At 38.1% G+C, this 26,469-nt stretch overlaps 1 protein-coding gene across 2 annotated transcripts in view; it reads right to left on the bottom strand.

The window, feature by feature from the left end:
- The window catches only part of b4galnt4a (beta-1,4-N-acetyl-galactosaminyl transferase 4a), a 120,310-nt gene that overhangs the window by 35,294 nt on the left and 58,547 nt on the right, over positions 1-26,469 (bottom strand). For both annotated transcript variants that reach the window (XM_072385498.1, XM_072385499.1), the window contains exons 3-6: positions 16,240-16,338; positions 7,068-7,163; positions 5,695-5,785; positions 4,659-4,759 (exon numbers count right to left, since the gene is read on the bottom strand). In XM_072385498.1, coding sequence (XP_072241599.1) covers positions 4,659-4,759; positions 5,695-5,785; positions 7,068-7,163; positions 16,240-16,338 — 387 coding nt within the window. The remainder of the gene's footprint in view (positions 1-4,658; positions 4,760-5,694; positions 5,786-7,067; positions 7,164-16,239; positions 16,339-26,469) is intronic.

The raw sequence follows: 26,469 nt of genomic DNA, 5'->3' as shown, positions 1-26,469 counted from the left end.
GTCAAGTGGTTTTCTTCCACAATTCTGTTTTTTTCTCCCAATGTACGAAGAGAGAAGTAATAGAAAAACAGCTGACCTGTGATATAAGACACCTTATCTATGTTTTTGGGGCACAGAAGCATTTCTTCCTGCTGTAACAGGAAAATGTAATAAATTATTATTTTATTGTAACTTGAAAAGCCTGTAACCACATTACAAGGGAGAGGATGGCTTCTGGAAGAATCCACATTAGAGATCTGTTGCAGGATATTTTAGAAAAATTATGTGTCTCATAGAGAAACATACTACAAGAATCTTACTGTTGGACTGACACAAGCAAGCCGGAGGATCACAGTAGGTTTGGAAGATATATTCACATTTTTTCCACAAGCCAGTCCAACAGTGCAGAGTCAAACAGCAATTTGTGTCTGACTGTCTACACACATCAGACCCTTTGTAAAACCAAGACATGACATGACATGACGGGATGTCTGTAGATGTAACTAACAACATTAATTATGATTGCATTTCATTATGATGTTTCAGTCTGAGGACCTCAGATGTAACACTCAAAAAGAACATCATCATTAATGTCATCAGTTTCTTGATTCGCGTGCTCCAAGCTCAACTTAGGCCACCAGCCAGAACTTTTCCTGCCATGAGTTGTCAGAATAGCACCTGTGAAAGACATTTTTCAACCTGATATTTTGTGAATAATTTAGTGCAAGGTTAATAAGTTATTTGCTTTAAACAGCAGCAAAGGCAGTACAAGTATAGTTTAAGTATCAATCACAAGTATCAAGAGCGACATGTCTCTGTTTTTAATTATTTCAGCTATCAGAAGCAAAACTACTTGTAAAAATGACTGTAGAAAAACAGACTGACACTAAAGTCTAAAGAACGTGAAGCCATCAAGAAGGATGAGTCCATTTGATTGATGTGTTTTACCCTTCTTCAAGGCAGCTAATAATTTTCATTAGAATTTGGCATGAAATCAACCTGTAAGTACCTACGATGAGCTTGAGCATAGTAATCCATCACAATTGTCTTCATGTCTGCTTTTATTTCTGTCAAAGTTGCATTATCAGCATAATGTTTATACTCAAGTATTTTGAATTCACTGTTCTGTGCACAGCAATGTAACTACAACAGAGAGACAAACAAACTGTTCACTGTGGGGGATCACCTATCTCACTCAGGTGTAACATTTTAACTGTGAGAGCATCCATTGTCTTTCCCACCCATGCCTTTCAAACATGGAGAAGTGGATGTGTGGGAGGTTTGACATATTTAATGGGGACTTACAAAAAGTTGTTGTTGTTGTAGGAGAACCAAAGAATTTACTTAAAGCATTAATAATGGATTTATTCTGCATAAACATCACACTAAGCAATGAAAACATGCACAAAACCAGGATACTGACAGTGAAGCAGCAAAATAGATTTCAGTCATCATTTATTTTAATGTGCTCAGTGCTTCTTCTTCTCTGAAACATCAGAGTAGCTGACCTCTTTCAGTCATGAACAATTTGTATAACAAAAGTACATAACATTTAAAATCAAAGTCTTCTAATATCAAGTTAAAAAGGAACACAATATGGTTTATTTTTTTCTGCTGATCAAATACGACTCTGCAGTAGTCACAAAAAAAGACAAGATTGGCTGACTTTACCTGACTACATGGCAACTGGAAGCTCACTCTCAGTCCTATTTGTTCAGGGCAGACATCCACAATCTAGTTAAAAACAATCAACTCACTAATCTCAGAAACTGGCTTTTATCATAAAGTGTTGTCCAACAGAGTGACATGACATACCTTTATGCTTTTGAAGCCCTCAGAGCACCAAATATTCAGATGACATGTTTTACTAGGTCTATTCAAGTAAAAAAAAACAAAAAAAACAACAACTTTTAAACAGTTGTTTTGTGTAAAATAGCATAACTGGCATTTACAGTCTTCTCTCAGTCAGTTTTTGTTTTATTTTTTTGGAGAATAAGCACAGTTTGGCTTCTGAGTCACTTATACTGATCATACCTCCTTGTCCCAGTTTCCTTTGCAACTGCATCTGTCTTTTTGCATCTTTGCCAAGTAGACAGATTAGGTATCACAGAAAAAAATGACACCTCCAGCATGTGTCTGTAAAAACAGACAGGTACTACATGGCTTCAAGAGCACAAACAAAAACTTGAACAAGTGTTTCTTCCTACATCATCCATTCTCTTTACCAGCTCAAGGGTCGTTGAGGGCTGAACTTGGACGAGATGCGGGATGCAAGTCCATTACAGGGTTACCACAAAGAGGCAGACAACTTGCAGCCTGTGTAGAGTCACCACTTAACCTAATGTGTATGTCTTTTGGTTTTAAGAGGATATTGGATCAGCAGAAGAAAACCAACACAGAGATAGGGAGAACATGCGAACTAGAAGGTTTGAACCAGATATAATCTTGATTAATTTTTCAGTATGAACCAAGCCCTGCTTTGGTTCTGTGTGAAACTACGAGATCTGCATGCACATTCTGCTTAAAGAAGAATCTCATGACAGGTTATCTTAGGGCAAAAAATGTAATTAATGGCAAAGCAGGACAATGGATGATGCTCAGTCACATCAAGTTAATTCGTATGTGAACAGATAGCGTCCCAGCAGAAAAAACATGCATGACTCCAGGTCGATTTTGTCTTCTTACCATATGCCCAAATATGTGTTGTGGTATATTTGAAATCAGCTGCATGGAAAAAAGCACTACAACTTACAATAGATATGCACCTCCCCAGATGACATCATTTTCTAATTTAAGTGTCCTACTGGGATATTTCAGTCAAACTTGCTAGACCTCATAAACTCACCACAAAACGCAGACAGAAGTCACCATGGAAACATCACGGAAATGCTTCAGCTTCCCTACTGTCCACCCTGTCACAATTAAATGTCTCATAGAAGCACATTCCATTTATAGCAAGTTCCCTAACAAGAATGACACACTCGTGACAACCAAAATAGAGAAACAAGCCTTGACAATATGTGTACCTTTTGAGAAATGAGTCAGGCCATGAGGAGAACAGGAATAGAAGACTCAAGCCATCAGTATGAGATAACATAAAAAATCTATACAAACTGACAAGAATATTCTCATTAATTTCAAGAGATTACATTTTGAGCTTTAACTTATTAAACCAAATTGGATTCCTTTTACATTCCAGTCCAGGCCACATTAAAATTATTGTTTGACATTGTTTTAATTGTTAGAATGCATTTAAATAAAAGTTGACAGTAAATATCTTATTATAATCATAGCTCTAAAAGTGACAACTAAAGAAAAATGCCCCCCACCCTGTATTTTATATATTCAATCTTCTAATAAAAATAATGATAATGACGTAAAAATACATTAGTATGATATTGAAATAAAACATTGACCTATAGAAGTTGTGTAACTATTTCTGCTACTATTTTAAGAAAATATATCTCCATTCTCATGATAAACTTTTTTGCCCTTCCATCAGCTCATGCATCATGCAAACATATGGGTCACATACTGAGCAAAAGAGTAGACATTTAGATTTTCATTCACGACGCCCCATGTTCCCCTGGAGACAGGGACGGCAGTGATACTTGTCTGTCAGCCAGTGGCAAAATGAATGATTCCTGGCCACACCACTGCTCCTCCACCATTACCTAGATGATATTTCTCCACCGCTAAATGTCACATCAATATTCGCTGCCAGCTAATTAATCTCAGCTCCCATGGAACCTGCTGACATCTCACATCCTGTTAGAATACAGATGACACCATAGCTGGAACTTTGCTCTCAACACACACTTGCTCAGGGCACTGGTATGGTGCAGTTTAAACAATGGGCAACCTCATGCATCCTTCCTTTTAAATTTTTCAGAGGGTCTCTCTAAGAAAACTTTATTAGTGAAAGCAGTAGCAGAACAGCTTGACTTTTATTCAATTGAAGGCAGAGGGTGCTTCAAGGATAGATGGAAAAGGAAAACTGTTTTTTACAAGACGTTCTACAGGAGGATTTAAGCCTCCTCTATTCCGAGCTGTGTGTTGGGGGTGAGTGATAGCCTCAGCATTGGTGTAGTGGCATGAGGTGAACGTGTGAGTACAAAAGAGAGATGAGGTCAAACCATTCACTGTACCTCCTGTTGAGGTACGGCAGAAATAAAGACATATGCTATTGGCTGGTCAGGGCTCAGTGCTAATGCAACCTCATAAAAACTGTATTTCTAGAAAAAAACTTCCCCACGCCCAATCTGTCATTGTTGCCTCGATGCCTATGAGAGAATCTGTTAGACACAATATAGATCTATCAGCTTCCAGGTGAATATCATAACAGATAATAAAGTCTGAAATGATGGCTTTGGCTTTGGCTTACCTGTACATGTTATGCTGTGAAAGCTTTTGCAAAGGTATACACTTTTTCTTTTTAAGTCATGACATTGAGAAGTTCAAAGCTATGTAGGCTCCGGATGCAGGTTATTCCTGCAGTAAAACTTGTTGCTAAGCAATGCTAAATAGGAACAGCAGCCAGAGGCCTCAAAACATGTATTTAATGAATTTGCTGTCAATATAAACCAATACACAACGCGTAGACCCTGTATATTTAAAGTGCAGTGAGCCTCTTTGTGGTTAGAATATTATACAAGACTGCAGCACAGCTGAGTGCTTACCTGTCCTACATAAACCAGCAGTCTGGCGTTGAGAGGGCTCTCATCAGGACTCAGCCAGAACTCAGAATTATCATCAGACGAAACCGAGAACTGGAAATCACCTGGAGCAGGGAGAACATGATCAAAGTGTGTGTTAGTGGAAGAAGATACATATGATCCCCAGTAAGTATAGAGTATAATCAGACAGGGCCTGACCTCGAAAAATAGATTCCTACGTGCAAAATGTGCATCATAAATTTGATGCCCAGACAGTCCCATGTAATAGTCAGAAATTACATATTTGGTTAGAGTGATGTGAAAAGTTTTGCAACAACTGTGTGAAAGAAAAAGAACACTTTAGAACATATCTAAAGCAGAGAGAGCAAAAAGAAAAAAGACAACCATAAGATCAATTTGATGGATGTTTTAAAAGTTTAAAAGTGGAGTCTTTTGGAGAGTGATTTGTTTTTTGCAGATTCTGCAGCACCTGAGTTCAAATTGCTTATTCATACACTCATTATACATAACGACATAACATAATATTACAGTATTAAGAAACTTTACAAAAAAATATATCACAAACTGCATAATAAATGTTCAAATCTACTCAGTCACATTTTCTTTGTACTTGTATTTTGTAAGGACCTAAATGATATAGGTGAAGGGCACTTGTTACAGCTCACACTGGGTGGAATGACCTTTAAGCCATCAGCTAGAAAGAGCCATGCAACCAGTGGAAGCTATATGAGAGTCTAAAATGAACAGTAATCTAATTAATAACTTCAATTCTGCAATTTGTGTGAGGGCACTTGGGCATTAAGGCTTTTCAGTTCCCATGGCAACTGGCTTTTAGGGTAGGACGATGAGGGGACTGCAATTAGATTTAGCTGAGAGATACTGGCATTCAGCCTTAATAAAAATGTGAATATCCACTACATTAGTGGCTTTGAGGGGCTTGGATTAAGAAAGCAATGGAAATTGTCTGCTCTAATAAAGGACACATGCGCCAAGGTCTTCAGCCTCAGATCAGGGACTCACTAACAAATGAGCTAGTTACCATCTCTGTAAGGGTGAAGGAAGCCAAATATTCTTAGGCCATAGTTCTTCCATTTTGGAGCCACTGCCAGCTTCTTCACTGTGGTCCGTGTCTACAATGAAAACAAACACAAAAAAACCATTCATCATACATGTGCAGCACTTGTTGTGTCCTAAATAAAAACAACCTAACTGCTTTTACTCTCATTAGGATATGTGCGAATCATAAAGTCTGCTTTATTTCTCCATGTCTGCAAACTATGAAGATAAGGGGCATTTCAGCAGATCAAGAAGTACTTGATAGAAATTCATCGTGTTACAATTATGGTTGATGCTCCAAATTGACAGTAAGCTGCCACTGGCGCCACTCACACAGCACACCAGTGTCAAAGTGACACAATGCCCATTAAGACTGACACTTTTCAGGTAAACAGATCTGGCAATATGCTTTAGTGATTGGTAAACTGAATTTTTTTCCTAGCTTTTTAAGCACTGCGTTCCCATTCTGATCCATCTGTACGCATTCTTGCAAATTCACGTATGACAGTCCAGAAGTTTAATGCAAACTCAGTGTAGAGCTCTCTGAAACTCCACTTAATCCCAATAGTCTCATAATTTTAAATCACATTTTGCAGCAATGTCAGGATTCAGAGGTTTTGCTTAAACCAAATAATAAAGAAATACTCATTTACAGGTTAAGTTATAATAAGTACAGTATATTGGGAGTAAGCTATAGGACAAAAGAAAAAAATATATTTAATTCTTAAGCTATTATGTCATTTCCATTATGCATATCAAATTCAAGTGGAGCCAAACTATCACACATCAGACTGCAACTCATGTTTTTTTTTCAGTGACTGAAATTATTATTCTCTCAATCAATTTATTCACAAATTTGGAAAATTGTCTCTCAACTCACAAAACCCCATCATCATCATCATTACTTGTCCAAAACTCTACTTGAACAAACTGGTTGAAAGAAAAAGCAACAAATTCATATATCCAAAAAGCTGTGTGTTGGAACCACTGACATTTTTACAAAAAGACCACTCCAAGCTCAAAAAATAATTTCCAATCAATTAAATTAAGAACAATTGCTGCAGCTCTACTTAGCTATGAAATCCAATTTTTAATAAAGCACTGTACAATATTTAATTAGGTTAAGTTTTATAGAGAAAAATGTTAAAAACCACAGCTGTAAGATTAATGTAGTAAGAAAAACAGCAAATTCCCTCAGAAAAATAATCTATATAAATATAAATATAGCTCATTTCCCCAAAAACCGCTCCCTTTCTCAGGGTCATCGTTTTATTCTTAACACTCTGCTTCCACCACCGGCTGCCACTGATGTAACATTCATTCTTTGACATTTTCCTTATCAAATGTTATACTTACATGAGGATAAAGGGGGAAGTGCAGGTTCTTTCTGAGTTGGGCTATAGAGGAGCCACACCAGTCCTCAAACACATGAAGGTTGGCCTGGCCCTTATACTGCCAACACACAAAGAGGACACAAATTAGTGTACACAGTAAGCGTCATATGTCCAATTGAACTGAAGTTATAAGTCAGTAATGTAGCTGCTGGGGCTGTCATCCAGCCTGTAGGAGTTCAGTCTGCTCGTGTCTCTGTAAATATATTTTGTGCTTGAATGTATGTCATTTTGGATTTTTCCGTCACACGGGAAAAATTAATTTTGGATTAAAATGCAGCATGAAGTTTCAAGTGTTAATTCCCTTAATAACAGAAGAAGGCAACCGAGGGCTCATCAGGGGTATCGGGGGGAGTGTGAACTGAGAATGTCTGGAGCAGTTTGTCAAATCACATCCCTTGCCCATAGTCTGACATTTGTCTGAATTACACAGGGAAATCATAGGACACGGCAAGGACAGATGGTGGAACCAGTCTGCCTTGGGGTACAGTTTCCTCACGTGCACTCATGCACACACATACACACACGTCTGCCCATCTACAAGAAGAGATGCCTCTCTGCTCATGTGTCAAATTGCACTGCTTTGGAAGTCATTTGTTTTGGTTCACATACAATGCAGGAGAAGAGAGAGAAAAAAAGATGACACACAGCCAGGTAAAAGACTATAAATTTTCACACCTCACAGTACATTTGCACACAATCTTCAACTACCGTGCTGCTTAATGTCAAGTCTTGGGAAGCTGTCAAAGTGATTTAACAACCTGCAGACTTAACTTTTCATAATGGATGATCAAACAAACAGTCCTAACACAATCCTGCGTAATGTCCACACGTGTGATATCTTTTAATGCCTGACAACAATCTCCGCAGGCTGCCACTTTAATGCTGCCACAGATATTTAGAACGTCATACAGAGCATTAACAGAGAGCTGGTTCTCGCTGAAATCATCAAAGACCGGCATAGCAGGGTTCTGTGTTGGATCAAAAATCCAAAAGATGGATTCACAATCTTGGCCCCTTATCAATAGTTGGAAGTAGCATTGTTGTGTGTGAAGCGGGTGCAAGCTATACGGTCAACAAGTTCAAGCTGTCAAATCAAGCAATCAGGGATGTGAAATTGACCTCATGACACTGAAAAACCATAAACGTATCCTGTTGTTCACTCATCAGAGGTGTTAAAGAGGTGAGATGACGAAACAATCCAGTACAAACAGCTCTCTACTTTCCTTTTGCATGAATGTTTACATTTTCAGAAGAAAGATGTTGACAGAGGGTGTCATGCTCCTTAAGCATCACGCAGACAGTCCAACAGATGGCCTGACACGAAGCAGTCCTTCTCATTTTTCTCTCGACTGTGCACGGTCAACTTACTGCCCTGCACACTGACAGCAGACGAGCAATTACAGCTCATGAATTAAGCATGAGATACTTTTGTTTTGAAAACATGTCATAGGAAAGCAGCACAACTCCTGACTTTATTTCACATATTTTATTTGGGATTTATTTGTTGTTGTTTTTGTATAGTTTTATGCTCTCTAGTGGACTGACTTCTTCAGTTTTAAAACAGAAAAGGAAAGAGACAGGGATTTGTGAAATAGGCACAATAAAATAAGAGAAAAGCAGGGGGTAAGAAAGATGAATCTAAAGACCTAATTCTTAAAACAGGATATCAGAGGGAGAGGGGGCAGCACAGCTAGAGGGATTTAGCTGATAGGACTTGTCCCCGTGTAAATATGCCTTATGTAAAGCTTTTAATAGATTTCCTGTGGGTTTTAAAAGCAAACCCTTTTTGGCCTGGCCCCCTCCCTTTATCAAACAGCAATAAGCAGGCAGATTTAAAAAGTCTCTAATTATTCATACACATACATCCCAGTGCAGCTCTGAGGAATCCTCAGGCTGTAAAGTCAGCTTTCTGCTGGGGGGCACTTGTGTATAATTGGCTCTGTTTTGTGGGTGACAGCTATTTGAGAGCTTTGTCTGTGCTCTGGCCTGAAAAGAATGGAGTCATGCAAAAGAGACTTTTTCTCCAACTTCTGAAACTGGAACTTACCTATCTGCATATCTAACTTTGCTACACTATCCATGCCTCACTCTTTTTTCTATATTTTGTTCATTCTCTCTCTTTAGTCCCACTGTCCCTAATCTTGTCATATCCTCCCTCTGACCTCTATATTTTTGCCTCGAACTCTCCATTTAGGTCTCTGTGAGAGTTTTCCATCCTTTTCTCCTTTCCATCTTTAGTTTCCCTGAACTCAGCTGACGGCTGTCACTATACTATGCTGTCTCCTTGTCATGTATTTCTTTGTCATTAATTCCTTGTTTGGGGTGAGGAGATAAAGTGATGCTCACGTCATAAGTTGGTGTCATGATGTTATCTTTGTAAGTCATTTTCTTTTTTTGTTAATGTTTGTCTGTGTATTATATGGTAATATGGACTATGCTGTCAAAGTTTGTACTATTTTAAGCTCTTCCAACATTAATATTCATTATTTGGCTAAAGAAGAGGCAGAATAACTGCTGCTTTCTTTCTTACTGTCCTCTTTGGTCTCATTTATTGTCCACCGCTCTTTAATATAAACCCATACCCACTTAGTAGTCTAGGTTCTGGATTTATTATGGCGTTGTGCCTGTTATAAACTCTGTTTTTAAATTAAAATATTACTGAGGGTATCTACTCTTTTTTAGTATTTAAGAGGCACAGTTGAAAGTTAGTGCCAGAAAGGTGTAGACACGATGATTTTTGCACTTGTCCCTCTTTTATATATGTATTCAAGGAAGATTGTCCTACATTGTTTAAAATAATTACACAGAGTGATTTACTTAGCTTTACTCAATGCAATTCACTGCAGACTGGGCTATTATTTACCACTGAATAAAAGATATTTCAAATTTTGCACCTGACTTGGCGGTGATAATTGCTGTCACAAGGAGGCACAGGTGTTGAGCAAAATTGGAAGGAGGAGAGAGAGTGAAGGAAGAAATTCTCCATTTGTGGACATCTATTTTGAACATTGTTATTTGGCTACATGATAGGCTTCAATGACTCTTCCTCACTTATTTGTGCTATTCGATCCTGAACCAAAAAAAAAGTTTTTCCTAACACCAAAGTCTTATGACTCTTGTATGAGAGTGTCACCTGTGCCATTGGTAAATCAATAACTATTGTTTATTACCAGGTCTACTAGTTTATGAATCCTGCTATTTTGTGCTGCTACCAGTAGACTGATTTGGTAATTATCCAAATGAGCTTGTTGCACCCGTGACTGTATATCTGCACAATTTCTGCAATCTACAAAATCTGTTGAATTACAGCAACCTTTTTTTTAATAACTACTGGAGAAAGCACCACAGGAACTGTGTGGGACCATAGTTCAGAGAACCAGCTGGTTCATTGCTAAGTAAGAGAAAAGAGTATGAGGAAAGCCTTGTGTGCCATAAAAGTTGCAAAGCTGCCATCTTGTTGGGCTTCACGCTATCACACTTCACAATTATGGGTGCCTGTCATGTTTTTTAAATGCCTGTGCTTTTCCAATTGGTTTCCACAGAGTAATTCCAAAGTGCTTCTGTGAACCAACCACTGGGTGGGTTGGGGTGTAAAAAAGTTGCCCACTCAAAACACTCAAAACAAAAATGCTCCAGACAATGGCTTTTAAAAAGTTAAAAGAATTTTAGAGGAATAGACTGAATTAAAAGTTTATTGTGTCTATATGGGACAGAAAAACTATGACCTAATTTAGGCACTGTTCCTATGTGTGGTACAAATACAACCAGAGATAAAGCCTTTGAAAACCAGTCCCCAGTCCATGTAACCCTGAGAGAGCCCCTACAGCTATTTGATTTGCAAACACTTTATACAGTGGTAAGTTAGGGAACCATTTTGGAGCCGTCTTCAGTTATGTATCAATGTCTCTTAAAATAAGGTCAGTCTTGATTTTTGAAAAGTTACAGCTATGAACAAAGACAATATACAACGGCTTTTTAAAAGCCCATTTAGGGAGTTTTAAAGAACATTCAAATATTCACCAATTAAGCTATGTACCCTTAAGAGCCCACCTATGCCCAATTAAAGCTGACACTTTTGTGCAGAATAATCAGTTACTACATTGTAGCATTTCAGTTAGAATATTTTCTACAAATTATTCCTTAGACAACATTTTAATTTCTCTCAATACTTCAGCTCCACTGAGCATATGGAGAATAGACAGATGATTCAACCTAATTACTGTAAATGACAGCATGCATGTGTGCATTTAACCAACATCTCAATATATGTTTCTATATCTCAACCACAAGCAGTACCTCACCAGGAACATGCAACTCATCTCTGAGAGCCGCCTCCTAACTGTGGTCTCTCACTTCCCAGGAGGTACACACAACACCTACATTTTAAAAGACAGTTCTGTGGGTAGTTGCTTTAAACATGTGCTGGAGATGCATGGTTCACTGTCATTCATTTCTTATTAACTATACATTCCAGCCACAGGGGAATAACAGAGGTTATGTCCGAGCTAAAACAGTTCATAAATCATTTCTTCCAAATTCAGACATATATTTTTGCATTTTAAAATCTTTGGAAATCTTTCTTTTGGAGGTTATGAATCAGACTTTTCATTTTTAGAACACATTTAAATAGTAATTTTGTAAGATACTGGGGACAATATTTATGGAAAAAAAAAACATTTTAAATGCTTTAAGGTTCACAAAAAAACCCCAGTTCAATTACACAACTAGATAATCTGTCATCAAATAAAATGATAGAAAAAGTCAACTGCCTTTCAACAAAATTTATTACTGTAATTATTCTCTCCAGATGTGGAAACACAGCTAAGATGGCTCAGCTAAAAGCTATTTGGCTTTGTTGCTGGTGAATGTCTGTGTTCCTGAGACGTTCTACCATTTGCATGTGTTGACTGGGCCGAGGCAGGTTGCTGACATTGAAAATAATCACAACACTACACTATAAAGTTAGTGAGCCTTTCTACCAGGTGAGGTGAAGTAAAAATTTATCAATTAAGCAAGGCGGTAATACAAAAAAATCTAAGTAGATTTCTGACAGAATGGCTTCAAACAAAGAATAGCTGTCTTGTAAAGTGGATCAGTTACAGCAGTGAAAGGAGATTGAAAAAGTTTACTTTTACCACCAGCAATGTGTTAGAAAAAAAGACCCATAACTATAAGCACACTGTGCGCTCAGTAGAAATGAATGCCATCTGGCAAATATAAAGATTAAGGCAAGAAAGAGAATAGGTGAGCAGCAAAGAATACAAATAACAAATGACTGTGAAGGACATTTGAAATTAAATTGTTGCACATCACTCCACACCACTACATGTATGTGCCCATCATCCTCATGTTCCTCCTCAGTTCCACATTTGTGTGAGCTCATCTTAGCACATCTCAAAGTCCACAGCCCTCCAGTATCCCCTCCCTCTCATCCATCTGGTCACACCATCAACCAGAGTGCAAATCTTTTTTTCCCCGTTTCTCCTCCTTTTTCCTTTAGGAGGCTCTCTCCTTCTCAAAATCTGGTGTAGCCTTCTGCGCTGCTGCTGGCAGAAAGGCATCGACAAATGGCTGCTCAACGCACCCACTGATGAGCTATCACACCAGCTGACACAGCTAATCCCAACTAGATAGGAAAAGTGAGACGTGATGTTCCTGGAAAAGGCCCACTTATCATACAATATAACTTTTCCTGCTCCCCAATATAGGAGGGTCAGTATAATCACTGTTGATTTACAATAATACTGTTCCGCTGGCTTCTTGTGTTAAGAATAAACACATTTTTTCAATTCATGAGATGTATCTGTATTTACAGAGGGCATCACTGCATACTTCATCCTTTACTAGCCGTTAGCAGTTAAAAAAAGAAGAAAGATAAGTGGGTACATACACAGAAGGAAAATGGGGCTTTCCAAAGATACAAAAAAAACCATTATATGGACAGAGATAATGACTGTCCATTTCAAAGGGAGAGAACAGCACAGACTGGGAGACAACGTTTATATGCTCTGGAATCCAGCCTCATCAACTGCTGTAATGAGGATTTATATAATCTGCCATCTGTCCCTCAATCTCATATCATCTCTAATGTAAAAGATGTAACGTGAGGGGGATGGAAATGGCTGCAGCAGATACATCAGACTGAAGGGCAGAGTGTTTTTCATCTCTCATTCCCTAAACTCTATGGACAGTCCAGAAAAAGAAACATTCCTGCTTGTTTTTTTTTTATGTTGGGATTTTGAATAGACAAACTGAAGGAGCTGTCAGGTGATACAAAATAACAGGCTTCTTCTCCCGCATCCCCACCTTCAATTATTGTGGCTTGAAGACGGGATCAGAGACGAGACAAAGATCTAAATCCTCCTATAGTCTTTTGCTCCCTTCTGACTCATGTGTCTGATGTGCCACAATATCTTCATCACTTCCCTCTTGAGAGATAAAAAAGGGTTGTCCAAATCTGTCTCAGCAAACGTAAAGAAATAGAGAAAGATCTCTCATCTCCAGCAAGAGCCAAAAGACCAAGTGCTTGTTTCGAGTTTGTCTATCAGGAATCTCTCATCCTCCACCTGTCTCTTTGTGAAATGATAAGAAACCAAGCTTAACCACTTGAGATGGATCTGAAATTATTATTTGATTTGACTTATATCTGTACTTTATATGTATAACAGTAAAAACTTTCTCTGATATCAAAGTCTACAGTGATTTTAGAGTCACTAATCCCTCATGCCATCTCTTTCCTCTTGCTCCTGACAAAATAAAATAGTGTAATATGCTCAAATCCTGTCTGATCTACGTCGGCTTTGCTGAAAATGACTGTTCTCCCCTTTAAGTCAGGCTACTGCTTGAATCTTATAAAGTGGCCCAGCAGTTTGTTCTCTGATCTCCTGTGTTTGTCCATGGCATGCTGGTGTCCTTGACAGACAGCCTACATGCAGCTGCATGTCTGCGCTAATCTTCTGTCACCTCTGGATGAGCTCACTGGCAGGGGCATCCTCATTAAGTCACTAGTATTTACTCAAAACAACCTGCTCTAACCAACATCCCACTCTGTATTTGAAAAAAATGGTTTGTATGAAAGCTTAAGAAAAAGTAGTAATTTCGTTTGTGCAAAACAGCAGTTTTATTGAGAATGTTTCTGAATGTCTGCGTAACCTCTGCCAGTGTATGGCTGCTGACATATGGCACTACTCTACCTAAGCCAGTCTGAGTCTACATCTCTGACAGTGCCAGCTCAGTAGCCCCTCAGACCTCTGTCAATCTGGCTGTCCACCAAGAAAACAAGTTAATGCTGGTAATTAGGACAGATAGCTAGCAGACGAAGAGCTGGTGCACTACATGATTTCTGACAAACTTGGCTTAGGCTTAGCATAGCACAAGTATGGGATGAAAGAGGATTTTTGAGGAAGATGAATGGAATATTTGATAGAACTGTGCTGGATTTTCAAAATATTCACAGGAACTTAATGGTATGTTGCTTTAAAAGCAGGCTGGAAATCTGTCAAAGAAATGCCATGTTGACTTCTATAAGTGAGCTTTGATGCTTGTCATGCTTAATGTAAAATGTAGTGGCTGTGGATGCCGCAACATTTATCTCCCTTCAAAGGTTTCTTTGCATTTTTTATTTCGCATCATAAATTTGAAAAAATATTTGGTCAATGAAATCTTGTGCATGTCTTTGAATGCAAAATCAAAAGTCTTTACATGCACAATCATAAAAAGACAAAGGAAAATCTGAACGTTCATGATACAATGGCTTGCTGTGATTCAACCTTGGATCAAGTTGCATTTGTGCAAAGACTCTAGTTAGCATTGTTTGAAGTGTCATTTCAGTGCAATTTCTCAGTTTCTAAGTCGAATCATCTTTAGTGTTTCCAAAATGCTTCATCCAACTGCAAATGCAGGCCTCTCAATATTCAGCAAGACAGATGATTCTGAACCATTTTTAGTAAAATAAATTAATATATTAAACACAAAACCATGTGAAAATGGAGTCAAAACAACATTTTATTCACAAACAACATTGGAACTCTGATTGCTTACTATGTTAGTGTAACACAAGACGACACATAAGGATGGTGGTTTTCTAATGTGTTTCAGTGTTATACAGAATGAAAACCTCTGGATGATTTAGCATCCAGTGTTTTGTTTTGCTTAGAGACAATATAAAGGTAAAGGCGGACTAACTTGAGACCATCTCTCTCAGGACAGTCTGCTGAATTAAAACCACAGGTATTACCAGGCCCGTGCTGTGTTCAGCCATCCTGAAATGCTGTCTTGTGCAAAAAGATTACATGCATAATGCTTTGTAGGAGCAGCAAGAAATCTGAGTACAAAGCACTGGATAATGAAGAATAAAAAAGGTGCAGGAGCTCTTCATTCAAACGAAGAACAATAGAGTCACATTTCTCATACATGGTTGTATGAACTGTGTGTTTCCTCTACAGTTTCGCCAGGACTACACAAAGTAAAATTTCACCCTGGTTAGGGAGAGATTAAGAAATCATGTTTTCCAAATTAGGTTCAGAGACACACATGTAAAAACCTTTAATTAACCTCTGCTGAACATGTGACAAATCTAGAGCTGCTTTCTATATCACTAATCCGACGTTTAATTGCCTTGTCTGCTGCTCCTTTTGTTACAGCGGATGTGTAGACCACATCAGCGAGTGAGCTGAAAAATATGCATGAATCACATCATCTTGTTATCTTCAGTCATAGGTGCCTTTAAACATAACCTGCTGATTATTTGTGATTAGACATCCTCCTCTAACCATCATCTCTAATAATGATTGTGAGGTACATTTCTTTCTTTCAGTGGTAGTACCAGAAAATCTTCATTTGTCCTCAGATTTCAACAGCTCCTCAAAGGAGAACTGAAAGGACTGCTAAATTACAATTCCTTTTAAAACCAACTCCCCAATCATTGAAAAGAGTTTGCCTGGCATGTGTGTGACTGTGACTGTGGCATTTTCCTTGCCAGGTTTAGCTAATTTAATCACACAAACGTCAAAGCACCTCAAGGCGGGATTATAATAAATTAATCTGAAAGTTGGGGGATATCATTTAAAAGGATGATATGTGGAAGACTTTACAAAAAAAAAATAAACGGAGGTCACAATCTTTTTTTGTGCTACCTCTGGTTTCCATGGTAATTTCTTGTGGTGCTGGCTGAGGAACTTCCGGACGTGGGTGTGGTCTCTGCCGGCAGCTCGCCCAGCAATTGGCTCATCATCCTTGTGAATATAAAGAAGAAACAATAACATAATTAATCCTCTTTCAAATTGAAAATTGAAAATGACAAAGAACATATCAATGAAAAAACCCAACATGATTCGAGGTCACAATAACTAAAATCATTCATCTGTGTGTGTTTGGAAACATGAATCCGTCCATGCATTAATTTGTTCATTTGATCTTCACCATATGCTACATCAGTGATGTATGAGATGAAGGTAATGCCATTAACTACAATATATGTCTCCTAATTCAATCTAAACAGCATATGTAGAACATGAAACACAGCTGAGATTACACATCCCGAAAGCACAAGGAAACAGAGGATTAAATCCCCAGAAAGCTAACATTAACACCCTGCAGTATTTCCTATTCATCATTTACTCCTAATCCAGCATTTGATTTGCCAAAGCCCTTATGTCCAACATTCTCTAACCATCCGGCCAAGACTTTCTCTCCAAGGAGTCTGATCTCTCCCCCTGATCCAGGATTTAGCCCGTTGCTCCAGCCAGAGCACTGCTGGTCTCCCTTCTCTGTGGTCTGCTAAGCAGCATGTTCATGTTAATGCCGTGATGCAACTGGCAGGATGGAAAAGAAAGGAGGGACAGTTTTTGGGCAGCAGTGAGGAGATAAAAGGCTTCTGGGCTCCCAGAGGAGGAGCGAAGTCACAGAGCTGTTAAATGAGTGGCAGAGCATCTTCCATTAAGCGAACATGTCAAATAAGGTACAAGAATGCCTCCGATGAGACAAGATGCCGAGATTTTTCGCACCCCTGGAATTGTTTTTACAAAAGATTCAAGGAAGAAAAAGGACATTTTTTTCAGAAAAGAGGCAAAGAGCTGTCAGATGCCAAGCCTTTGATTACTTTTTTAACTTCCGAGGGAGTGAGATGAAGGAGGGCAGGGGAGGTAATGATGAAAAAAATGTGGCAACGGGCTCCCCTCCTGTCTGCCACCACTATAAAGTGCCTGATGTCTGTGCGCACCAAAAGGCTCACAAGCAGTTTGAACGCATGCACACAAACCCTTGTACAGATATCCACTTGACAAAGGCCAAAACATTCATGTTGCATCATTCGGTGCCTTACATGAAACAAACACAACAGAATAATAAAAAAGTAGAAGACAGGACTCAGCGGTCAGTACAAAACAAAGCTCCACTGAACACTGCAAGACTAGATCTTAAAGCCTGCAGCAAGATTTATTTTTGACATATTTGAAGAACAGCTAACACAGTACTGCTGAATATTTTGGCAGTTTTACAGCTTTCTATGTTAGAATACCCTTTACTAATGATTCTCTAATGGAAGACAAAGTCTTCTTTAGTTTGCAAACTTCAATAAAATATCATTACTCTAATTTTCAAATTCTGGATTTTTAACATAGTACAGTAAGACTATTTGATTAGCTCATCTTTAAATATTTACAACTTCCTCATGATATAAAATTTTTATTTTCAAAGAACTTGAGAGAGTTTTAGTTCTTCATTAGTTTATGTATTCAAATGATTTATAATCATCATATAAAACACCTCAATGACCATTTCCTTATGGACACTGCATTACTGACTGCAATGTGTGTGAGGCAGCTATCCCCATTCATAAAACATTCAAAGCTTTGTGTTGAAATGTTCACTTCACAGTTTAGACTTTGGCCTGCCTTTTGTGAGAATCTGAGCCAACCAAGAGTCAAGAACCTTCAAGCGAGCTTTTCCCTTGCCAGCTTTTCAGCTTTTTGCTTTCAGAAGAGGTGCAGTGGCTGTTTGAATGATGATGACATATTATCCACAAAGATTTTTGACTTTGTGGTTACTGATTTCAATTTAAAGAGACAATGAGGCAGGAGTGGTAGAAGTAATGGGCAACCCTGAGAGAACAACCTCAAATTCACCACTAGCCTCTTTTTTAAAATGCTGCCTCAGCTTGGTCTAACTCAAAGTGTGATTATCGATGAAAATCTAAAAGATACAGTTACCTCACTGACCTGAGATGGCACAACATCCTTCTTCAGCTGCATCTCTTTTTTCTCTGTAATGTGTATTGACTTAACACTCTGACAAGATGTTGTCATTACTTACAGTGTACTACAAATACTTGCAACATTTTGTAAGATTCATTACTTCAAAGTTACAATTTCTCCTACATAAGCAGATCTCAGTTTCTTTGGCACTGGGCCTAGAACTGGATTACCATGTTTTACTGATAATGAAAGTTGATGCTAACTGGGGCTTGTCAGATGGCATTATGTATTAACCATTGCACCAGGGCAAAAGAGGGGATATCAGTCACACTGATGAGATTGCCTGTTTATCATATGTTTACAGTGCGATTTACCTTTTCGACTTTAACTCAAACAGAATGACAAACTATCTTCTGCAGAGCGAACATTTATCTGCTCTGTGAGCAGTGCATAAGAGGCATAAAAATGAAGGACAGCTGCAATTAACCAAACAAAGTTGTTTCAGCCATGAACACACATGCCAGAGTTGTTAATCTGAAAAGGACTGAGTGATTGATTTGCTGTCTGATAAGTTGAGATTCTATCACTGAAATCCATCCATCTCAGCAGTTACACCTCACTGTAGTGGGTGCTAACCTCTCAGTTGTTTCCTTCCAGACGCCCAGTGTTCACCGTTAAAATGGATGACCTTGCCCAGGTAAACAGCTGGTAGCAGTGTCCTAGAATACCAATGAGCCTAATTAATCTGTTTTATTAAGCACAGGGCACCAGCACATACAAGGAGGGTTGACAGAGAGAAAAGGGGGTAAGTAACAGGGCAGTGTTTATCTAATTAATGTGAACTTGTCTTATTTTGGCTCAGTGTTTGTTTTTCTTAGTTACACCACGTCTGTACAACAGAGTGCTGCAGAGAATATACGGATGAGGAAAGACAAAGACAATGTTGTGTTGCTGGATGTGCAATAAAACCTTCTCAATAAGCACTTGAAAATTACACAGCTAAAGATGCACAAATGTAAATCCACAGGCTGTTTATCAGAAATGGATGTCATAAATGTGAAGTTATCTATTATGAACTGTTGCTTTGAAGCCCCTGAGTGGAATCATGGGGATAAATATCTATTTAATCATTATTGTCAAAATGAACACCAGCAAACTGATCAGATCAAATGTATCATCTTATGTCTAAAACGTATTGTCTTCATTGGAGGAATAGATGCTTAAACTAAACAGTGTGTAAATTATTTTAATGGAAAAAATAGTATAGTGTGTTGTCTGTCAAACAAAGTGTTGGATAAAACATTTACCAATGAATCTATCTGACAAGAAGGCACAGGTTGTAATACAGTCTGAGAACAATCTACTATTTAAGAAGAAAAATAGCCATCTAAGGAAAAAGGGTGAAACAAAGAGAAGAGGTAGCAAATGGAACTAGATGATGAAGACACAAAAATGAGCAGAAAAGAAAATGCTACAACACCAATAAAATTAACATTAGGAAATTAAAAAGTCAGAAAACATGACCAATGTTGCAGTAACGCAGAGAAACTGACCCAGTGGAGTTTGATAGTAGCGCATGGTGCATTGTGTCAGTGTGGTCCTCAGAAATCCCTCTGGCGCAGTGAATGTCTGAGGTGACTGCCAGAGCCCCTCTCCCACCCCTCTTTGCTAAACAGACCAAACAGACCTCATTCAGTTTGATTTCAGAGCGCCACAAAGCTCTGTGAAGTATTACACACTCACCAGGACTGTAGACCAGTATTCAGTTTCACTGCAACTGAAAAGACAGATTTTCAGTTCATAAAACTCAAGATATACTGGATAGCATAAATGCACCATGTCTCCCCTGCACAGCTGCACAAAAAGGAAAAAGAAAACCTCACTTAAAAGGAACAAGGCCAGTTCACAAGCCCACAGAGTTTTAGTATTTAGATCAGAAAGACTTAACTTCAAACTGAAAAAGTGAAATGCAAGCACGTGGAGTTGTTATTTTAGTGCAAAGTATTCCGATTTTGGCCCTCTATGATCACTGTTAGTAGTTTAGAGTTTCATTATTAATGGGTAAACCTGGCTGAGAGCACACCCGATCATTGTGTCATTAAAAGATCTAAGATTACAGGATCTAATTCTTGCAAAAGCTGGAGTCAAACTGCATGAGTCTAAAATGAGATCACGAGAGAACAAATTTTATGATGCTTGTCAGGAAAAATCCTTTGCCACGCAGAAACATATAAAGATATAAAGAAAGAATGCAGAAGGTCTTCGTATGTCTGCATCACTGTCTCCTTTTCCATTCTTGGCAGATTTTACCTGCTTTGTTGTGTTTTTCATTTCATGACGCCCTGAAAGATTTCAGGGAGTAACAATTTTCAGAGAGCTGCAGGTTACTCTTGTCATGTGCACTATTCTCCCACTAATACCAACAAGGTTGCTGTATTCTACACAATGAAATTACAACAAGCTTGATGCCCTTTCTCGTTTCATCATGGATGACAAGGTGCCCGTGGGTCATAACAAGAACTCAAAATTTCAATTTGTCAGACCACAAAGCAGCTTTCAAATTCATCTCAGTCCAACTTAAATGAGCTTCAGCCCCAAGAAGGTGACAACATTTCTGAATCTTGTTCATAATTATGTTTCTCTTTATGGTGGAGGCAGGGACAAACTATGCTGTCTGAGGAGCTTAAGATCACAGCTAATAATCATGGGTTTTCTCTGAATTATTTAGCCAACAACTGAATTTCTTGGTTTCAAAAACTGATGTTTTCTGTGTACTATATCTAACTAAATATGAAACTGAAATGATTTGCAAATTGCATACATTTGCATTCTACAGTGTCCCAACAGTTCTGCAAAAAAGAAAAAAGATTGTATGTCAGTACCTACGATGATTTATTTCTCTCATAAAGAGGGCAAAGCTTGCTTCTCAGCAGTTACTAAACTATTGTCTCAAGAGTGTTGCTGAGAATCAAAAGTGTGTTAATGTGAGTCCTTTGACATATATCATGGAAAAGTAGCACTCCAAGGTTCAGGGAGATTTTCTAAGGTCTCCAGTGTGACCTGGTATACTATAAAGTACTTGTTCTTTCACTAACCACTATCATACTCACCAAGACAACACCGAAACAATAAAGAATGAAATAGCGACTCCAAATATTTTACAAGACATACAACAATTAAATGAATCTTTTTTTAATCATTCATTCATTGATCTATTTCCCTTCAGAGGTGAAAGGGAGAAAAAGCTCTGTCCGCAAAGTCTTGAATTTCCTGTAATATCAGATTTTGGGGCAGTCATGAGAAAAAAACACGCCCTTTCTCAGTTCAACGGTCTTATGTATCAAGACAGACAAAAAAAGACTAATTATTACAGTATTAGGTGCTAACATTGGGTAAATACAACCTCATGTGAACAACAACGTATGAATGTTCCATATTCAACTTTGTCATTATTTATTTACTTATCTATTTAAAATGTAAGCCCAAACAGAAAAGTGCTTTTTTTAAAAGATAAAGTACATCCCATGTGTACTGTCACAAAGTTTAATATTTAACATGCTCACTGAGGCCTGTGGAGTCGTAGCTCTTGTTTTTGTTTCTTTCAGTTTCTCTAAGCATTGCGGTGAACTTGCTGAACAGTCCACTCCCAGAAAGATTGGAAACTTTCTTGAATGTTTTCAATTTGAGATACAATCTCTCTCACTGTGGAATGATAGACTCCAAATTGTTTTGGACGAGACCTTATAACACTTCCCAGATTGATGAACAGGAACAATTGCTTCTCCAACATCATTGCTGATGTCTTTCTTCCTTGGCATTGTGTTAACGCACACCTGAATGTTCCAGACCAGCAAACTGCCAAAACCTCTACTTTTATATAGGTGTTCACAGTTGCTGAGGATTCATTGTTTATGTGCATTTGATCAGCACTAGACCTACTCACCTGTTAGGTGAAGGATGGATGACTGTAAGTTTAACGTGTCCTTTCCTTTTTAAGTTCTTGAAATTAGTGTAACAAAAGCTTGAAACATTATAATACAAAGTGCCACATCAGCAAATATTGCTGGAATTTTTGCCTCTAGACTTCCCTGTGATGGTGTGGCTGCTCTGAATGTTAGCTAATAAATAGGATTGTCCTGGGAATCACCTAAGAGATCATGGATCAGTACTCCTGAGCACTTAGAGACTGAATAAATCAGCATCCTGACCTCACAATATCCTGTTCAGATCTTTTTTTGTAAGAATTAAGCTTTGGCACCACCTTTACAACCAAATCCCCATTCCAGTTATCAACGTATCCGGCATTGCTTTATAGAAATCATCACAAGCTCATTCAGTTTAACTACAGCAGAACAAATCCTAGCCAGGAGAACGAAGAAGTTGAACTATTTTAGTCTCACTATTTGCATTATTCATGTCAGAAATTACATGTCGGTCAATGGAACAACAGTGGAAAGGCTGAGTGAGGAATTGAGTGGGAAAATGGAACATAAATAAGGGACGACTGCAGTCGATAATAGGAGTGATAGAGTCAGGAGCTCCAATTCATTGGTTGGAAGATTAATGGTGCAGAGATGAGTACAGCGGGGAGACAGTAAGACACAGATGAGAGAAGGAAGAGAGGGAAGCAAGGGGAGAGATGGACAGATGAGGAGGAGAAAAACTGCAGACAGTAGAGAGAAAGGGGAGAGAATGAGTTATTATTATCCTGCAAAGACATTTATAGAGCGCGTTTTTTACTATGGTGATGATGAGGATACTTGTGCGTGTGTGAGCGAGTATTGTTTTAGCGTTATGAAAATGCAGAGTAGCTCTGCACGAATCTATAAGTGTTCATGCATAGAGTCAGCACATATTGAGTGAGTCCACGTCAATACAGCCAGCATACAGTGAAGCACTGTGAAGGACAAAGTCTTTCAGGATCAACAGTGGCCTGAAAGCTTTGTTTGTGTTATTTCACTCATTTCTCAGATCCTCCAATTCAAAATGAGAATGAATTGCCCATGGCAAAATGTAACAAAATGCATAAACTGTACAAAAAGCTACAAAAAGACACATTTTAACAGACCTAAGAGCGTAAAAACACATTTCTGGTACAATATCTTATTCAATGTACATTTTTACAAAATAAAAATAAGGCTGAGTAGTGAAATCAAAGCAGACAAAGTTAAAGCCCTCATATATAGTAGATAGACTCAGAGCTTCATTAAGAAACAGGTGAGACTGGTGGAAAGTTTTGACTCCCTCAGAAACAAATTGCTACACAACAGATGCGTGTATAATGTATAAGTGTAGTTTGGACAACAAATAAACCCATATATGGCCTGACTTTGCCATACTGGCTGATTGCAGCTGATTGGTTTTGACATGGGGCAGCTGGCAAATAGGACAGGGCAAACCGTGAAGTGTCAGTCATACCTGACCCGCTGCTGCTTTGTGTGCTCTAATAACCACAGAGACAGCCTCAGAGAAGCAAAAGCAGCATGAACACAGACACACAAGCCTTCAAACTCTCTTTGCTCTCTCTACCCTTTCTCTTAAAATATTAGGCAGGAAAAAATGGTTAGATAGACAAATCCACTTTTAATAATGGTGACAACATACATTAACTACCGAAAAGGCTTCTTCTTTTCTCCTTTGGCAGAACAGATGACTTTTAAAGGTTATAAAAGGAATTAAATAAGAAACTATTTTTCTAATCATGTTAATGTTGAGATAACTGTTGACCATACAGAAACAGTACCTGAATAACAGCTAGTTTCTTAGTGTTTGATAATGCTTTCCAAAAGACATGAGTGCAATGGTAGAAGAAATTATTGCAACCATTCCTGCTTTGTTTTCTGGTCGATTGAAGGCTTCCAAAATGCTCAGAAATTGAAGTATGACTGTATGGTGATGAATGAAAATGAGTTCGATTTGGCTTCACTGCGTTAAAAACTGTGTGACTCTCATGCTGTGTCTATGACCCTGAACTGTGAAAAACAAGGAGAAATTTGAACTTCTTTAAATTGAAGTAAGAAAGTTTTATGGCAATGATGTAAACATTGGCATATCTTTAATAAAGTATCTAAATAAAAAAAAAAATCTTATCAGGGCAAAACAGAGTGACTCAAAATGTTTTTTTTAATAAACTTTATAAGTACAAGCAAGCCACCTTCATGATTATCTTTGTAACATTACAGAGAACAAAGCTGCAGCTGTGTTGTTAGGAAATTACTCACATTTGATTGTCTGCTTGTTTGTGACCCCACAGCAAGTCCTTTGTAGGCTGCCATGGTCATTGTTGAAATCAACTGACTGCATCTCAGTCTATGTATGAGGACACTGGTGGCAGAACATCCAGACTCTGGTCTTTTGTCTGTGCTTTTTTTCTGGATTGCAGCCTCACACTAATCTGCATATGTCAGTGAATCTAGTCCAAAATATCAAATGAAACTTGATGGGAGTCAGTGGCTAAGTGGGGGTGATGTACTGTGATGGCTTTGACTTCTGGGCATATTGATGTCTCCTCAGGATTTAATTGGGCAATCAAATTAGGACTCTGTGCAGCTATAGGAAGACTTAGTAAAAGCATGATGAGGGTTTCTACAATGAAATCTAACACAGCAGCTATGTTCTGTCATGTGTGAGCCTTTTGTGTATGTGTTTGAAATTCTACTTACATGACAATTAATTTGGTCTAAAACCTGCATAAATGTCTACGTCTAATAGGTTAAAGCTCTGCTAGTGAGACATGCTCTTCGTACACGGGCACATTGTATTAGGCATAGAAGTAATCTGACAACCATTGAACAGCAATTTCCTGAGCTGCCTGGAATCCAAAAATATATCGACTTAACTCACAATGAAGTTACTTTTCTGTCTTCATTGCTTCCTCCTTTTTTGTGTTCAGGTAGGTTGAGAATTTAATCATTTTGAGTTGTGTACCAGCAAGATATAAAGCATAAAGACACTAAAATTCTCTGTCCTCCCACTTCACACTGAACAGCTCCCCTGACCAAAAACCCAGGATGTTACATGAGGTAACTCTCAATCCATACTTAACAGTGAGCTCCATCCAACAAACCTTGTTAGTAAAAGGAAACTCATTAAAATGCTGAAGTGAATTATGAATGACAGAAGGACCCATAAAGTTCAAACACAGGCGGTAAAGGGAAAAGTTCCTGAATCTCTAATCTGGAAGAAACTCTCATAACCTCTCCCACAATTAAAAATTAAAACCTATTCACAAGAGCACCAAGCCCTATGTAAAATATATACACAGGCACATAATTTCATATACAGGCACAACCAAGTGAAGAAATGAAAACATTCTTGGAAAAGTATTTGAGTGTTTTTGAAAGATAAGTTATGTTAAGTGATGTTAGCAAACGAGTCCCATATAGCAAAGCATTTATGCTAATTTTTACTTATTTAAAGGGAAAAAAGGCAACTCACATGGGAAATATACAGCTAACTTCAGTCCTGCATTTTTCACTAGTTTAAATCCATGAAATTTGAGTCCTAATCTTCATAAGATTTCAAATAATTGCTTCAAATGTTATAATAAGTGGTGCCACAGCACATTCAGTCCAAGGGCAAGCGGCAAAAGCCCTTTTTTTTTTTTTTTTTTTTTTACACAGAGGAGACAAAAGACATCTCTGTTAAAATGCTGTTGTTATTATCTGTATGTCCATATTACTAAATAGAGTCAGCAGGGAACATTTCCCAAATCAAAATGCCATATTTTTTCCAGATTTTTCATTCACACTTTCCACCATTTTAAAACATTTAATTGCATATATACATATGGAATATTCAGACCATATATAATATTAAGTTGCCTCATAAGTATACCTCTACACATCAATGTCACTCTGTTTGTTTAATAAATTCCTGACTTCTGTTTATTATTTAATGGAATATGGAAAATAGTCTGGAAACACAAATATTTTTCGCAATTATCTTTTCCTTTTTCTATAGTTGTCCTGACCTGGAAAACACTAATAACAAATTCCATGCTTTTAGGACTGCATAGTAACCTTGAAGAATGTCGGCCTTGCAGAATAAGATGATCAACATGAGTGTCATTGGTTAAAGAGGCGTGCTCCTGTGCCTGCTCTCCCTTACACACATATAGCTTCCTCTCTACGGAGGAATATTATCTATATTGATGTTTTGGCTCAATCATTG

Source organism: Leuresthes tenuis, unplaced genomic scaffold (assembly GCF_036924035.1).
Source record: "Leuresthes tenuis unplaced genomic scaffold, fLeuTen1.0.hap1 SCAF_5, whole genome shotgun sequence".
Classification (NCBI taxonomy): domain Eukaryota; kingdom Metazoa; phylum Chordata; class Actinopteri; order Atheriniformes; family Atherinopsidae; genus Leuresthes; species Leuresthes tenuis.
This window is presented reverse-complemented; position numbering and strand designations above follow the sequence as displayed.